Source organism: Callithrix jacchus, chromosome 7, assembly GCF_049354715.1.
Source record: "Callithrix jacchus isolate 240 chromosome 7, calJac240_pri, whole genome shotgun sequence".
In the NCBI taxonomy this organism is placed as follows: domain Eukaryota; kingdom Metazoa; phylum Chordata; class Mammalia; order Primates; family Cebidae; genus Callithrix; species Callithrix jacchus.
This window is the reverse complement of record NC_133508.1, coordinates 105,416,983-105,433,179: the sequence shown is the minus strand read 5'-3', so window position 1 is coordinate 105,433,179 and position 16,197 is coordinate 105,416,983. Positions and strand designations below refer to the sequence as shown.

The 16,197-nt window shown below is 41.3% G+C and overlaps 1 protein-coding gene across 2 annotated transcripts in view; it reads left to right on the top strand.

The window, feature by feature from the left end:
* Nucleotides 1-559: 559 nt before the first annotated feature.
* WLS (Wnt ligand secretion mediator) overlaps nucleotides 560-16,197 on the top strand; it is a 128,529-nt gene continuing 112,891 nt past the window's right edge. For both annotated transcript variants that reach the window (XM_035251835.2, XM_002750945.7), the window contains exon 1: nucleotides 560-889. In XM_035251835.2, coding sequence (XP_035107726.1) covers nucleotides 784-889 — 106 coding nt within the window. In that variant the 5' untranslated portion in view covers nucleotides 560-783. The remainder of the gene's footprint in view (nucleotides 890-16,197) is intronic.

The following is a 16,197-nucleotide window of genomic DNA, read 5'->3' as shown; positions in this document are numbered from 1 at the left end:
TCCTCAAGGGGCGCCGTGGGGAATTTAGCTGGGTGTGTGCCCAATAACCGAGGCTGGGAACCTGGTAGAAGGAAGGCGAGCTGCGACTTTATTCCGCATCTCTTGTGTTTTGACTTAGGCATCTATTGGTCCTTTAAAAAAATTCTCCTCCTCTTTCCTAAAGAGAGTTCTAGCAGCTGGGGGTGGGGTGGGGACCGTTTCCTAAAGTCAACCCGTAAGTTAAAGGTCTGCCAGGCGGTCCACCGCTGATATAAATCTCGCACTTCGGAAACCAGAAAAGGAAATCTGTGAGAGGTTGGGCAGAGGGAACCCGCTTCACATCCTCAGCAACCCCCAAACAGCACCAGCCCTTGGCGGGACAGGTTGCAGGCCAGACTCGGGAGCGGGTCGCCAGCACCCGCTGGAGCTCTGAGCCCCGAACTGGCGGGCAAGGGGTAGAGGAAGAGAGGGAGGGAGGGAGGGAGGAAGCGCGAGAGGGAGGGAGGAAGAAAGGGAGGGAGGCGGCGTCATGTGATCCGCTTCCCTGCTCCTTTAAGCGTCCACAGGCGGCGGAGCGGCCACAATCACAGCTCCGGGCATTGGGGGAGCCCGAGCCGGCTGCGCCCGGGGAATTCGTGCGGGCGCCTTCCGTCCCGGTCCCAGCCTCGCCGCGCTCCAGCACCTCTGAAGTTTTGCAGCGCCCAGAAAGGAGGCGAGGGAGGAGGGAGTGTGTGAGAGAAGGGAGCAAAAAGCACACCCTAAAACATTTATTTCAAGGAGAAAAGAAAAAGGGGGGGCGCAAAAATGGCTGGGGCAATTATAGAAAACATGAGCACCAAGAAGCTGTGCATTGTTGGTGGGATTCTGCTCGTGTTCCAAATCATCGCCTTTCTGGTGGGAGGCTTGATTGGTAAGTGCGAGAGCTGCAAACTTTTCCCCCTTTCTGTCTTTTCGGGCCCCTTCCCTCTTTGCCTCTTGGGCTACTTGTTACAGTATCACTGCCTTGCTTCTATGATCTAATTAGTCCGGCTATTGTGCTTAAGAAAGCAGAGCTCCATGGGGCTCCGTGGGGCACAATCCAGTCTAGTGGCTAAGAGAAAAGGAGGGGAAAAAGTTTTGGCCTAGTTTCAGTATCCACTTGAAAGGCAAGAGGGGGGCGGCGGGGGTGGGAATCTTAAGCATGGCGACGGATCGCGCGAGGAAGCGCTGCGTTACAAAGTTGATTGCTCGCCGCCCCCACCCCTGCTTTTTCCCGCGTTCCCCCCCTTTTCCTCTCCGTTCCCTTCCAATCAGCTCCGGGAGGGCAACGTAATCGACTTTATTAGGAACAACAGAAGAGTCGGGGCATTGCGCCTGGCGCAGACCCGGAGCTCTGTTACACGGCTGTGATACTTGCGTGGTGTGAATGCATTTGGTCGTCTTCGCTAGGGGCTGAGGGTTTTTGCATTTTGGGGTCCCGACCTTCGCGCCCTGTTTCCCCGCCGCCCTCCACCCCACTCTCTGCCGTGGACAGGTCCTAATTGTGGGCCGGGAGGTGGGGTGGGGTGGGACGGAGTCCTTAACCAGCGCCGTAGGAAGTTGGAGAGGTCGGAGGGGAAAAGCGTATCCGAAAGGTGTTGCTTTTGGCCTCCTGCCCACTCGCGAATCTCCCTCCCCCCACTTCTTTAGAGCCCCGAGAGCCAGCGACTCTGGATTTCTCGTCCTCCCTCGGCACTTAGGAGAGCGTCCCCCGCCCCCACTCCAGCCCCCCGCAGGTGACAGCTCCCTGGCCCCCAGGCGGCTGCGCGGCCCTGGGAGACCTCCCTTGGCGTGCACCTCCAGGACCTCTCTGAGTCAAACAGGCTTCCGGTGAAGAAAACCACCTCACCGACCGTCCACTCGGAAAAACTCCCTTCCCCTCGCTGTGTCCCGGTCTCTATCCATCCTCCTGGCTCTGCACATTCGCGCCCCCCACCCCCTCAAGATTTGGGACATCCCGGCAGGAACTTCAATGCCAACTTTGCAGCGGGCACGGATAGGAGGTTCGGTCTCCTTACTTCACGGCTGTTAAACTTTGCGGAGTGGAGAGTCCATGAGGGGTTTCTCCCCGAGTGCCTTGGCGGGCGCCCACGCAATGTGGGGTGCGGGGGAAACGCCCGGCGGGCGCGGGCAGCGTCACTGCCAGAGCTGCGCAGGCTTGGGCACCTCGAGTCGTGTGCTTGCGTTTTGTCTCCAGACTTGGGTTTGATGGGAACAAATTAAAGGGAGTTTGCTACTGTAAATCACGGTAACATCCAAGCCAATTGTCTTAAACAAAGGAGAGTGGGTGAAGCTTCATCAAGGAGAGAAATTCCTAAAGGAAACAGTGCTTTTTTCTCTGTCTGCATTTATCCACAAAGCAGAAAGGGGTTCAGAGTTTTCCAATCTCATATCTCCAGTGTGGGTCAAACAGCTTCATATTTTTATTTCTGAAACCCTCAGCGCACGTGCGCGCGCGCGTGCGCGCACACACACACACACACACACACACACACATACGGTTTAGCTTTTGTGTTAGGAGCTCCTGTTTGGCTACATGCAATCCCCATGTTTCCCCGTATTCGATTTTTCGAGGCTCTTAATACCTTCTCTGCTGGGAGCTGAAGGCAGCCTTCCCTGTGCCCTCACAGTGATTATGCAGCGGTTACAATTACACCTCTTGTCTCCCTTGATGAGCAGTTGCAGTTAGATGCCATTGGATCTTGTGTGATTTCAGCGGCAGACCATAATTAAAATTTCTTGCACCTTGTGCTTTCAGAATTAAATTGCCCTATTATCCCTGTCTGACCTTCATCCTCTTTGAGGTTTTTGCACAAGCAGCAAACCATTACACATAGTTTCCTGGTGTTTGTTGGTGTGTTTTTCCTTTTTCTAAGGCTGATCTCCTAGCTTTGCAGGGCCCGTTATCCATGATGTAGGCTTCCTAGGGGACTTCTGGAACTAGCAGAATTTCTGGGATCCTACAAATGAGGAGAAGCCCTAAGGGCACTCCTGAGTGGCTGGTGGACATTACAGTTACTACAGGGTCAGAACACTTGTTTGTTCCAAGCAGGGTTTGTCTGGAGTAAGTGGTGCCAAAGATTGTTTTTCCCAGAGAATTTGGTTAATGACAACAACCTCAAAAAGTCTGTGACAGATGTTGACTTAACTAGATTACCCTCAATTAATAAACTGCTTTATAATAATTTCCTTGAAAAATATCTATGTATAACACTTCTTGGAGGAAACTGTGTAAGTTTACTGCTTACCTCCTCTCTTTCCTAAATTGCAAAGGCCATGTCTCCAGTTCAGATCAGAGCCAGCCCATGCTGAACAGTGACTTAGCCTTTTCTCTTAAACTTAGAAAGTAATTTTTCTTTGCTCTGAAACAAATCTAGAAACTTGGGAAGGGCCCAAACATGGGAAATAAATATCAACAAAACATAAATGATGTATTTTCCTAGCAGATTTCCCTAAGCTGGAAAACAGAGGAAACTAAGGAAAGAATAGCAACAAAGTGGGCAAGCGGAAACAATAGTTGAAGGAACAGTTTGTAGGCTGAAAAGTCAAGGTAAAGTTCAAAAACCTCCTCTGCTCTCTCCAGTAAGAAGAGAACTCCTCCGCAGCCCATTGTCACTGCTACTTAAGAAGTCAGTTGTCCTGGGTGTGAAGTGTCTCTAATATATCTGCAGTAGGCCAAGTGAGAAAAGGAAACTCTCCTTTTGTACTGGCCAGAATATATTTTTCTTTTGGATCACTCTTTTTGCTGATCAGAGTAAACATAGAGCAACTTAGGAAGAAGAGATTATAAATGACAAAACTCTTGCTTATAACGGTGTAAGTACCAAATATACCGCACACACAAATATACAGCACAAAAACACCTCCACCCCTAAAAAAAAACCAGTGACAATCCATGAGCCCCAAAGTGACCAGGCAAGTGAGTTAACCAGCAGGTTTCAGGCTCCTCATTGGTAGAGGGAAGAGTTTAAGGTCCCTTTCAGTTCTAAAATTGTGTAACTCTTTCAGAACTTAGAGACTTGTACATGACATTTAGACTGTTGTTTGGTTGCAGCCTTCTAGATTTGATGAAGAAAATTTATAAAAGCAAATGGCCTCTAGGGACTGGCTTTGCTTTAGCTTATATATTCTCCTATTTCAATGTCCTTCTTACCAAAAAAAAAAACTTCTTTGCTTTTTTTTTTTTTGCCTATAAGCAAAAAAAAAAAAAAAAAAAAAAAAGGTTTTAGCTCTAAGTTAAACCTTTAATGGGATTTTGCCAAAAGGCTCTGAAAGCAATATCTTGCATAGTAGAACTTGGGGTATTTATAAATTCACTGCTTTATATCACAATTCTGTAAAACCTTTGAGCCACTATGAAACCATATGTCTGATACATTTAGTATTCTGCATACATCTAAATACATTCCAAATATTTAGATATTATTTAAAAATGCAATAACCCCTGAAGGAAAAGAAAACTATTTTTAAAAATATAACTTAATCTTTATCCTTCTTAAAAATAAGCCTGCAGAAAACTTAAAAAATAATTTTCCTTTTATTTCATGTTTGGTGAATTTAGCTCCTGAAAAGGCAGCTTTGGGGTGGTGGACGCAGGGAGGGGAAGGAGACCATGTACCCTGAAAAGAGAGTGCAGACTAAAAATCATGAACTTGAATCCCTGGCCCATTATGTGCAATTTGCTCATCTTCAAATTAGTCATGTTTCGAGAATATAATGGTTGAAAAAGCAGGTCACTGTTCCCCAGCTGTTGTAAAACTATTAAGAGTTTGAAGATCAGAACTGGATGGATGGAAAATTGTTGCACTGTTTTAAGCATACCCATAAATGAGAGTGTTCCAAACGTAAACTCCTAATAAGTATCAACAAATCACCAATTTTGATTTCTTTAGGAAAGATCACTGTTTCTTTGAAAAGGTAACTTATGTGAGTGGCCTCTTTAATGCTGAGAATGTAATGTGTACACTATAATATATAACATATACACATATGTAATCAATTTTCTCAAACTGTGCATGGATTACTACTTCTTTCAATGATATAGCCCACATGATTGTGCTAGTGTTGTTTAAGTGCAGGCAACTGGTCTTTACTGTGACCCATTTATGTGAGCTTTTGTTTCTGCTGCTGTTGTTTATTTGGAAGTTGCAGAATTTTAAGAAATTAAATAAAACTACAGTTTGCAGAGTATATGTGTTTGCTCCCCAATTTATTAGATTTTAAGCTTGTTGGATTTATTTTAATGTGTCAATGATGCAATAGTTGTAATACTTCAATGTTTGAGTATCTGGTGAGAATCTTGAAAAGTACTAATCAGTTGGTTTTTGGTTGATATTAGGCCATATTTTTCTGTATTTTATTCTGCTTTTTATTTCATAAAATTTCATTGTTTTCCTCTTTGTTACCTACTAGAAGTATCTAATGTGCTTTGTAGGAGTATTGTGCAATCTTAAAAGTTAATCTTTTTTAAAAAAGTGAAATTCTTTAAGCAATTGAAATAATTACAATATTCAAGCTTAAAAAAACGAAACTATTTGGTTCTTGCAGTGCAATCATGCTCGTGCTAACAGTCTCTAATTGCTCTTTCATCTGATTGTTCTTTCAGGACAGCCTGTCTAGACTTCTATTGGAACTTTCCCTTTTCCTGTTACAATGAGAAACATTTCCTTGAGCTAATAGTGTTATGTGTGGCTTTGTGAGGTTTTCAGTTTCCCTGCCTGAAACCCAGATTGAGATTTAAGGCCTTTCCTACCTACATGATATTTTGCAATAATCTGACCTTTAAATTTTTAAATCCATATAAACTGCAGAAAGATTATTACCTTATCTTCCTCTTAAAGCTGTTTCTATGGAGATTTAGAATTTAGAATCTGCTGAAATTATGTAAATGTCCTTAGTTTAACGCTCCTGTTGGCTACTTGCCTGATTTGCAAAATACCTATTAGGGTGTACTGTGTGTCCAGGATAGGCCTACATGCTGAGGCTGGGTTAATAAAGACAAGACTTGGAGCTTGAGTAAACTAGGGGAGCTGTGGGTAGAAAAGAGCCCTTCTTCATCTAAATTTACAGCAAAAGATTTCCTAGGATGTAGTTTTCTAGCATCAAGATAATTTTCACTTATTTATTGGGAATTCAAGAATGTATGAAATTAGAAGCCCTACTAATTATACCATCAACTAATTATTTCATCTTGAAATAGATATAATAATAAAATGATATGTTTAACATGTACTGAATGTGCAATATGTGCCCAAACCTGTCTAAATTCATCCATACAAAACCTTGCCAAATTGGTATTTTTGTACCCATTTTATATGTAAGGGAACTGAGGTGCAGAAAGATCTAGTAAAATTGTACAATATTGCCTAGCTACTCATGGTCAAAGCTAGGATTGAACTCCAGTCAATCTGATATCAGAGCCTGGATTATCAACCATTAGGTGATCTTTCCACTTTTCCCAAAACCTTGACTTTTAGGCCTGAATAAAAATGGTCTGAATGTAGGGAAACAAGATGAACAGCACTAAAACTGATTTCTCATTTTTATAACCAGCTAACATCAAAAGGAAAACATGTCAAATGTGATGATAAATGAAATGGAGTGCAGCTGTACGGACCCAAACAGTGCCTTGCCGAAGCTGAGGGAGGACATGTCTTGAGAAGTTTGCCTATGCCAGTCCAACCAATTCTATGTCAAGTTCTAACCAGTCCCCGTAATTGTCTGAATCATCCAGTTGACTAAAGCCGCCAAGTTTGTTAACCATCAAATGTTTGAGATTCTGCTACTTTCAGGAAGATTACTCAGTTTTATTTTCTCTAGTTGGTGATTTTAACATATATGTAGTTATACAGTAAGTCTGGACTTGCTCAAAGGAGAGGAAAGAAAGAATCAGTGGAGGTTGGAGAGGTTTTTAGAGTGTGTGGGTTGGCAGCGATGGCAGAGGAATTGAGAAAAGAGCCTCTTACTGAAAGTCGAAAATTCATTTCCCCTATGGAGAATTTTTGTTTATATGCACACCCATGCATAATACAGAGGGCATTTTAAACCAGAGACTCCTACAGATAGCCACCCTGATAGCAGAAATAGGTACATTTTGTTCTTGGGAAAATATGCTAAGAGATTTTCTCTATTGAAAGATTTGCAGCCTTAGATTTTGATAGAGGTTCTGAGAGGTAATGGGACACAGGGAGCATCAAGACATGAAATGATCATGCCTATTTCATTTAAGTCTTACTTTTTCTCTGAAGGGTTGCGATGGTGGTGTAATAAATGTGCCTGCTCTGCACAGTTCCAGAGAAAGTGCCTGCATGGAGATGTAGGAAGGAGAGGAGGAGAGTGGAGAGAAGGAGCTTGAGGCATGCCAATTCTCAAACTTAATGATCTCAAACTGTAGTGTTTTCTAACTTTTCTTTTTGTAAAAGGACAAATCTAAAAGGATTGCTAAATAAAAGAAAATGATGTATAATTTATAATGTAAAAATACTAAATTTCTATAGTCTCTTACTACCACCTCTCCTCCCCCACCCCCCACATTCTATCCTAATTAAGTCTTATGGGGAGCAAAAGCAATAATCATATTGTAAGACTGGGGGACTGCGGAAAACATTTCACATGTGAAGATTTACTTAATGCTCATATCATCCCAAAGAAGCAAGTATTTTACTTTCTTCAATTTTCACATAATCTAAGGCTCATTTAAGGACCTTTTCTGAGGTTGCAGAGATAGTAAATAAGAGTACAGAGCAAGGAAATGAGAGGGCTAAGGCTCAAGCCCACAGTCCTTGATTGAATCCTAAGCCATGCTTTTAAGCCTAATGCCACTCTTCTCCCATTGTTTTTTCTATTTCTATGAGAAACAAAGGTGTGAGTGTGATGAAACTGATTCTACACAGATTCATCAGAAGATGAAAGCTTTTGTTTTTTGCTTCCACCCCTTCCCCAAACCACTCACTTCCATCACTGCATGGGAACTGATCATTGGACTAGTTACTTCCTAAACAAGGGATGTCCACTCCTACCTAAGACATAAGAACCTCCTACACCAGCCATTGTAAATATTGACCAGTGCTTCTGGGCCATTCTAGGGAGGGCTGAACCTGAGAAAATTATATACCAACACTCCCAAAAGGAAATTGTTGCATACAGCAAAATATGACTGGGAATTGTAATGGGAAATTTGTCGAGATGGTGGGTCCTCTGAATGCCCCCCCTGGATTTAGCATATAAAGTAGGTCCTGAAGGTAGCTGTTGAAGAAATGGGAGTGTAATGAGGGTGTGGCATTGGAAGATGGAGGTAGAATCTAGACTCAAGAAAAGAAAATGAAGACCTCTGGAAAATTATGAAACTATCTTTTCAAAGACACGGTTTGTGCCTGGATTTCCAAAACCTGCTTCCAGTGCCACCCAATGCCTCAAAACTGAGCTAACGTTTCTATCTGCTATGCGTATTTAAATCCGGGACCTTCAGGGTTAACTTTCTGCTCCTTCTTTCTCCTTAGTACTCCGTTCTGATAACATAATCTGGCAAAGGGGTGTTCTTTCTTTGCTGGCCCACAGGAATTACAGGGTCTTCTTAAACATCTGGTTAATTCCCTGGGTTAACTCTGAGGTTTTATCTGCAGATACACATTTCCAAGAAAGTAGAGGTAATTGAAAGAAAAGACCTAATTATTACAGTTCTTTTAGCAAAGCATTATGATTTTCCTTTAGAAAGAAGATAATCAGTCTGTAAATGGTTGACTCAGTTTTTCTTCAGCCCTAGTTTAATAAGGACAGGCTCATGAAAGTTGGTTGGAGGCCAGTTAACTGCTGCTGCCTTAGTCCTGGCTGACCCCCCTCCCAAAGAGAGAGCTTCTGGTCTCAAAGCATCATCACGTAGCGGAGAGAAACTTGGCTAGGACTCTGCAGACAACCTGTGGCCTCAATGATCCCAAATAAGTCATAAAATCTCATTGACTCCCTCTCTCAACTGTGATGTGAAACAGAGTTTCCTCTTTCCTCATGGGGATTGCTACAAGCATTAAATATCACTGGAATCTACTATCTTGAGGACTTGGCACTTGTTGGAGTGTCTCATTGAGCCAGACCTATCAGAGATGTGATTTCCAAAGGACTTTGCACTGAAATCATTTGCTTAATCCAAATCCGTCTCTCCTACTTTTCTTTGTCTCTCTCTGTACTTAGATTTGGGGAAACCTACACATGATACTATGTATTATCCATTCTTTTACTTTTTTTTTTTTTTGAGACAGAGTTGTCCAGTCTGGAGTGCAATCTCCAGGCAGGATCTCAGCTCACAGAAACCTCTGCCTTCTGAGTTCAAGCAATTCTCCTGCCTCAATGTCCCAAGTAGCTGGAATTACAGGCATGTGCCACCCTACCGGCTAATTTTGCATTTTTAGTGGAGACAGGGTTTCTCCAAGTTGGTTAGGCTCATCTCCAACTCCCGATCTCAGGTGATCCATCTGCTTCGGCTTCCCAAAGTGCTGAGATTATAGGCGTGAGCCACCGCGCCTGGCCTCTTTTCCTTCTTTGCGCCATCACCACTTTGCCCACCACCTGCAGATTAGTAGATCTGTTGAGGCAGAAGGAATGGGAATGACCCAAAACCTTACTTGGTTTGGGTTTGAAAGTTCAAGGAGGTCATCCTGCTCTCTAACATTAGTTCCTGTGCTATAACCCAGTATTTCATTGTGAGCTGCCCCCAATTGATAGATATTAATGTTATTGCAGAAAGCTAACAAATAAGAACACAAGTCCAAATCTTCTCCTAAAGCATGCACATTTGATCCCAAGAGAATCTCTCATGCTTTTACTCAGAATCTATTACTTTTGCATTATATACAATGTTAATGAGCTTGATTATGCCATTTTTGTAAGTCTATACTTCTAAGCTGGGATGATTTGCCAACGCTCACTGGCAGAACAGACTGGTAGAAGTGTGGTAACATGAGGACAAAGGAAGAGACAAGAAATCGATTAAAAGTCTCTATTCAGGATAAGAATGCCTGGGATTCAGGGGACTCTGGGATATTAGGCAAGTCATTCCACAGACCAGTGGTACCTCCACCCCCGCCCACCACCTTGGCAGCCAGGATCAACAGATTCTAGGCCAGTAGAATACTTGATCCCACCTAAAGCTGTGTGATTTTGTCACTGTCCATGGGTGCAGCTACTTGGATCCATTGTACCCATGTACTCGGGTGGTATTTGGCCTGAATAGAAGCTGAAGAGCTTGTCGGTATTAAATCGAAAGATGAAAGGGCCTTCGAGACTATCTTGTTCTACCTTAATTTAGAAGGAATTTGAGTCCCAGAAAAGGGAAGCCATTCAGTTCATGCAATTAGGCAGAGACATGGCTTGGACTCAGTTTCTAATGCCACTCAGTGCCCCAAAGATACATATCCCTCAGAGTTTCAGTGTGAAGTTCATCTGATTTCTGTCTAAGGCTATTATAGAGTTAATGTGTAAAACATTCCTAACTTGTGCTTCTCATAGCTAGATCGATTTTTCTGTTACTTGAAAATAAAATAGCAATAACTTTGTCACCCCTTCCCTTTGTATCCTTAATGTACTTAGCTAATCCCTTATGGAACAACAGAACTATGTGGAATGTTATGCTGTGCTATGTGGATTTTAAAGAACACTACAGAATTTAAAAAACATAAACTAAATTCCTTCCTTGCTTGCTGAGGGTGTGGTACATTCCCTTCCTCCTGCTTGGGGAAATGTACATTTAAAACTCTTTAAAAAACACACACCAAACCACGCAGTATAGCCATTACTTAACCAATCTAAAAAGCACAGTCCTGTGTCTGGTTTTAAGACTTTATCAGTCTGAGGTTTCCTTGACTAAAAAAATCTATGACTAATTCTTGTGCTTTTAGAGGATTGTTTGTGGCAGGCATAAATCTGAAGTTGTAGTGAGCTTGGGGGTAAAGTCACATAGCCCTATATATTTTGGTCAGATTTACATACAAAAGCAGCAACAAAATTCCTCATCCTTGGTCTCTGCCATTTCTTCACTTTGAAGGTAATTGCAAGCAGAAAATTCACATTGCTAAAATAAATAAGGCTTACAAGGTTGCGGGCCCCTCCTTTGTGACTAACAAGCATATTTTTGTGATTCGAGTGATGCAAGTATTATACTGTAAATTCTTCCTCCTCTGTCTTTCGTTTTGTTGAAACTGAGCAGAGTCATGAAGCACTATTTTTCTGCACCATCTAATTTAGCTGAAATGAATCTTGACTTTTAAGTCTCTGTTTAACAAGCTTGCCTTCAGGTGATCACCACTAAAAAAGTTAGGTTCCATATTTTATGAATTCCAGCCTTCTTTTGAGGCAGAGCCCTTTTTGAGGTCCTGTTTCTTTTACTCAGTTCTCATGTATTTTATCTGCTTTTAGTTATGTTGTAATTTGCCCCAGAGCAGAATGCCTCAGACGTGGAAAAGACAGAGAAAAGACGCGTCCCCACATTCCTTTCTTTTCTCTGCTCTGTTGAGCTAGTTCTGGCTTGTGTGAACCAGGCTCCTACTTTATCCCTGAGTATCTGGGCTAAGCAAAGTTGATAAGATTTCTACTGAGGTTTTGAAAACACTGCACATTGGGCCCCTCTGTCACTTACAGGACATCTCAGAAAGGTTTCAAATCTTATCTGAGTAGATAAGATTTTTATTGAGGTTTTGAAAAGACTGCACATTGGGCCCCTCTGTTACTTATAGGACATCTCGGAAAGATTTTGCTTCTTGAGGATCATATGAGGATGTGGGTGGTGTGGGGCTTGGCCGTGACACAACTGTGGGACCTCAGCCATCTTTTGATTCATACCTCCCCCTGAATTTCAGAATTTGCAGGTCTATGAGCATGCCAGTGTTAAATCGCTGGCACTATCCTTTGAACATGCCCAAACAGGACAGAGCTTGGCTCTATGAGAAAGGTATTTCTGGGTAATAGTTGATGAAAGAGACAAAAACAAGATAATTTGTAAATGCTCAAGATTTTTAAACCAAAAGGGCATTAAGGTCATCTTTTAATTAGCATTTGTTTCTGTTTTTACAGAATCAGAAGAATTCCTCCAGTACCTTCCTTCCCTCCCCCACCCACTTCTTGAAAAAGAGAAAGAAAATTTAGGAGAACCATGAGCAGTATGCTTGGGATTTTAACCAAGTCAGGATTAGTGTATATAGGAGGCAGTCATATTTCTGTGTTAGAACTTCAGCTAATTACTTAAACCAGCTCTGTAAAAGAAAGACAGCTCTTCCCACTTAACAGAACTGTTATAGGAATTTTGAAAGTTGCCTCTTGATGATGTTGGCTTCTTATAGGATTCTTGAGAAATAGTCACTCTACAAAATAATACAGTGTTGGCTTGAGGTTTTCCATATGATAGTTTGTGTTAAATGAGAAGCTTAATCGTTGAGAAACTTGATCCCTCCATTCAAAGTGTTTGGATTTCTATAACTGATGGAATGTGGTTTTACGGTTGATCGACGGTAGTGATCTGATTTATCTGTTTGTTATCAAACTTGCTTCATAACCTAGACAAACCATTTAAATTCTATGAGCCTCAGTTTCCTCAACCAAAAACATCCGAGTCACAGGGGGTTTGGGATTTAAATGAGAGAACATAAGTTCCATCTTCTTGGGAGCCTGCACATAGGTGTGATATTAATTAATAGATATGAGCCATTTCCCTAAAGTAGAGGTTGCTCATAGTAATTAACTTTTCAAGTCTGTTTGTTTGCTTATTCTGGAGTCACTTGTGTCTTGTAAGGTCAATGACAGGTTATTTCTGCCTCTTAATGGATTGGATAAAATTAGAAACCCAGCCACACTGCTTGATAGCCTTCTTATTAGGCAACATCTATGCTAGCTAACAGTCCAAGAAGCATGTCATTCATACATTTGGTAAATTAGAGTGGTTAACTTAGTTTTTTTTTTTTTAACCAACATTTAATCCGAATCTAAATATTTGTCTTTTAAAATACTGGACCAGTATTCATGGCTCTTTAGAGCATAGACAAGCCCAGGTAGCATGAGTTTTAAATGGATATCACTCATTAGGTGGAAGAAACTATTCCCTTTCTTCTTGCTGCAAAGTGAAACCCAGTTGTACTTCTCTTTTACATTATCAAATTGGAGTCATCATCCACTAGGAAATTTTTTTGCTTCTAGATGTGACATAAATGACAAAGGCTTTGGAAGTCAAACTTTGAGGAAAAATGATTTTTAAAAATAAAATATTAATCACTTCTGAAACAGCGAGAATTTTAGTGCTGTTTTATAAGAAATTTTAAACAAAATTGATTTAAAATATAACCTCTGTCAAACTACAAGCTGTGTGAGAACGAGGATGGTCTAACCGACTCCTTTATCTGTGGTTGTTACCACAGATCAGTGCAATGTAGGTACCCAGTAATATCTGTTGAAAAAATGAAGAGATAAATGCCTTGCATTTTGGACCTATTGTGGAGGCAGCTAAAATGCTTCAACTTTAAAGCTTTGAGGTCTACCCTAAGTTTTATAACATTATATTCCAGGTTATTATTATTTAAAGAGGGGAGGGTTTTTATTATTCACTTGAACATAAAAGATGTGCTTACAATAGTACAATTTTGGAGTTGGAAAGAGACCTTTTTCTATTATGTTATGGAAACTAAGGCCCAAGGACCACGTAGTGAGAAATAAGATTTGAACTGAGCTTTCTGACCACTAGTGGAGAGTTTCATTACCAATGCCTACTGTTATGCTGATTATTATTATGTCTGGGCTATATTTTGGTCCCTGTTTGGCCATAAAGGCAGAGAATTGACTGTGGCTGGTTGTCTATACTAGTTGATTAGAGTTTAGTGGGAGGAAGGGAACACACAGGAGTACACATATTTCCAAATTCTTTTTTTTTTTTTTTTTTATATTTCCAAATTCTGAATATCCAAATGGAACTGTTGGTAATGCAAATTTTGAGATTTACAGTCTTTAAGAAATAAACGTGTTTCTTCTGTTCCAGGAGGGCTATTTTGAAGGGGCTTTTTTTTTTTTTTAGAAGATCCACGTAGTTTGTTTAATTTTTTATGAACTTTTAAAGATGGAAAACTAATCTCTCAAAGTTATCCTTCTAAGAATTTTGTAGATATACTTACAGTTGTACTTACAGACCAATAATGTATTTATGATGTCAGCTTTTATAAATGCCCTTGATAGGAAGACATAATTCATTCAAGTAACTACCCCTGCATTCCATTGTATTCAGCTTATAGATCTGGTGAGTAGGAATGAATTCATTTGCACATTCCTTCAAGACTCCTCCAGGTTCCTGCACACAAGCTGTGCCAAATGTCTGCCTGCGGGCTCAGAGGACCCAGTCCAGTGACTTGCAAGTAGAGCCAGGCAGAGGGGCAAGGCAGAAACAGGGATTAAAGGAGCACATGTAAGCTGACAGGGAAGGAAGCAGGTATAACAAGGCCTCACGACAGTGCCTGGCAAAGAGTACACACCTAGAATGTGAGAGGTATTATTCTATTATTAATCTTATTCTTCTGACCCAGAAATGAGTTCTTAGAAGTAAATCACCAGGGTCCTTTGGAGTCTGGCATGCCAGGTCTTTGCCTATTGTGAACCTGGTGGTACTGGGTCAGAGAAATGTAGCTGATTCCAGTTCCAGAGTTGGATATACAATTTCTTGTTTGAAGTTAAAAGCCCGTGACTGGAAGTAGGTATTTTTGTCCCCTCTCAATATCTATTTATATTTTTGAACAAGAATACAATGATGTTAAAGGAAATAAAAACAAAGAAAAAAAATCCACCATTTTGATACAACCATTCTATGTTACTGTTTTATTCCTTCCCCTTCTATGACTGAATATTTCCAATTTGCTATCCAAGAAATGTATAAGCCTACTTAGCAGAGGCTCAGAAGTTTATTGTGTATGCTGCTTCTACCAGTTGTGTGTTTGCTTTGGAAATTCAGCAGTCAGTTCCTCTTCTCTTCCTTCAATACTCTTCTCTGATACTTAACTCAAGATTGTGGTTGAGCCATTGAACCATGGGAAATTCATTTTCAAAATCTGCTTAATTGCTGTGAGACTTTTAATTTGTTCTGGATGATGGTGCTAATGTCTGGGAACTGGGACTGAAGCCCTCCAAAGTTGTTAATTTAATCAACCGCTGTGCCCTTGCCATGCCTAATGAAGCAGGGGGGAGGGCACCAGACCTCTCTCACAAAGAGGCTGGGTCCCTCCTGACCACCTTGTCAAAGATAAATAAGAGGGGCCCCATGGTTAGGTTGAACACTTGGGGCAAATTACCAGAGTGTCAGCTCACGTTATCCAAAGCCTAGGGTTGTGCTTCCCAAAATAATTACTGAGTAGGTTTTATGTAGGACCTTGGAGTTTTAAGGCATGGGTTTTGTGTGCATGTGTTCACACCTGCTAATCTGCAGAATTCTTTAGTCAGTTTGGGGTTCTGTTGTGGTTTTGTCCATAATCTGTAAGATCATAAACATCACCCCCAGACTATTGATGTTCCCGTTAACCACTGAAGTTTTCCATGGTGAGACTGGGAAAGATTGCTCTGTCCTCATGATAAATTAGCTTGTTTATTCCTCTTCTGCTTATTTCTATCCTGCTGTTGGTTAGTGTAATGAAGCAGAAGTCCATTGTATGTGTTCATTGGGTAGCGATCCTCTGGCACCAAAGGGGGTAATTGAGTAGAAAGGCGGAATGCTGTTGGTGCATGGGAGAAGTTAACACCACATGAGGTCACCAGGCTTCAAGCTTTAATCAATGTGGACACAATGCAATTGAGATTGTGAAAAGGGTTTGTTTATAGTGTGAGAGTAAGGGTCAGTAGTTAATTTGAAATGCTGTAGGTGTGTTTTCCTTGAACCAAGAAGGTACAGAGCATGTGTCATAGCGGATTGTAAATATCCTCAAGGGAGGGATGTAATTGGGGTGGGGATTTAAAAAGAAGGGCATTTAAGAACTTCATTGTACTTCTTATTGCTCCATCCATGTTTTATTTAAGTTTTTGCCATTTTTTAAAATAAAGAGACTATAGAAGAAACAGTATGTAAGTACATGGTATACAAGCACAGCCCTACCAAAGAAGAACTTTTGTTTTTTCTGCAGTGATTTCCTTTGGGAAGATATTTGGAACACTATAAAATATTGCTAATAGGAGTCCTGTGTGCTAATTCTGAAAGAA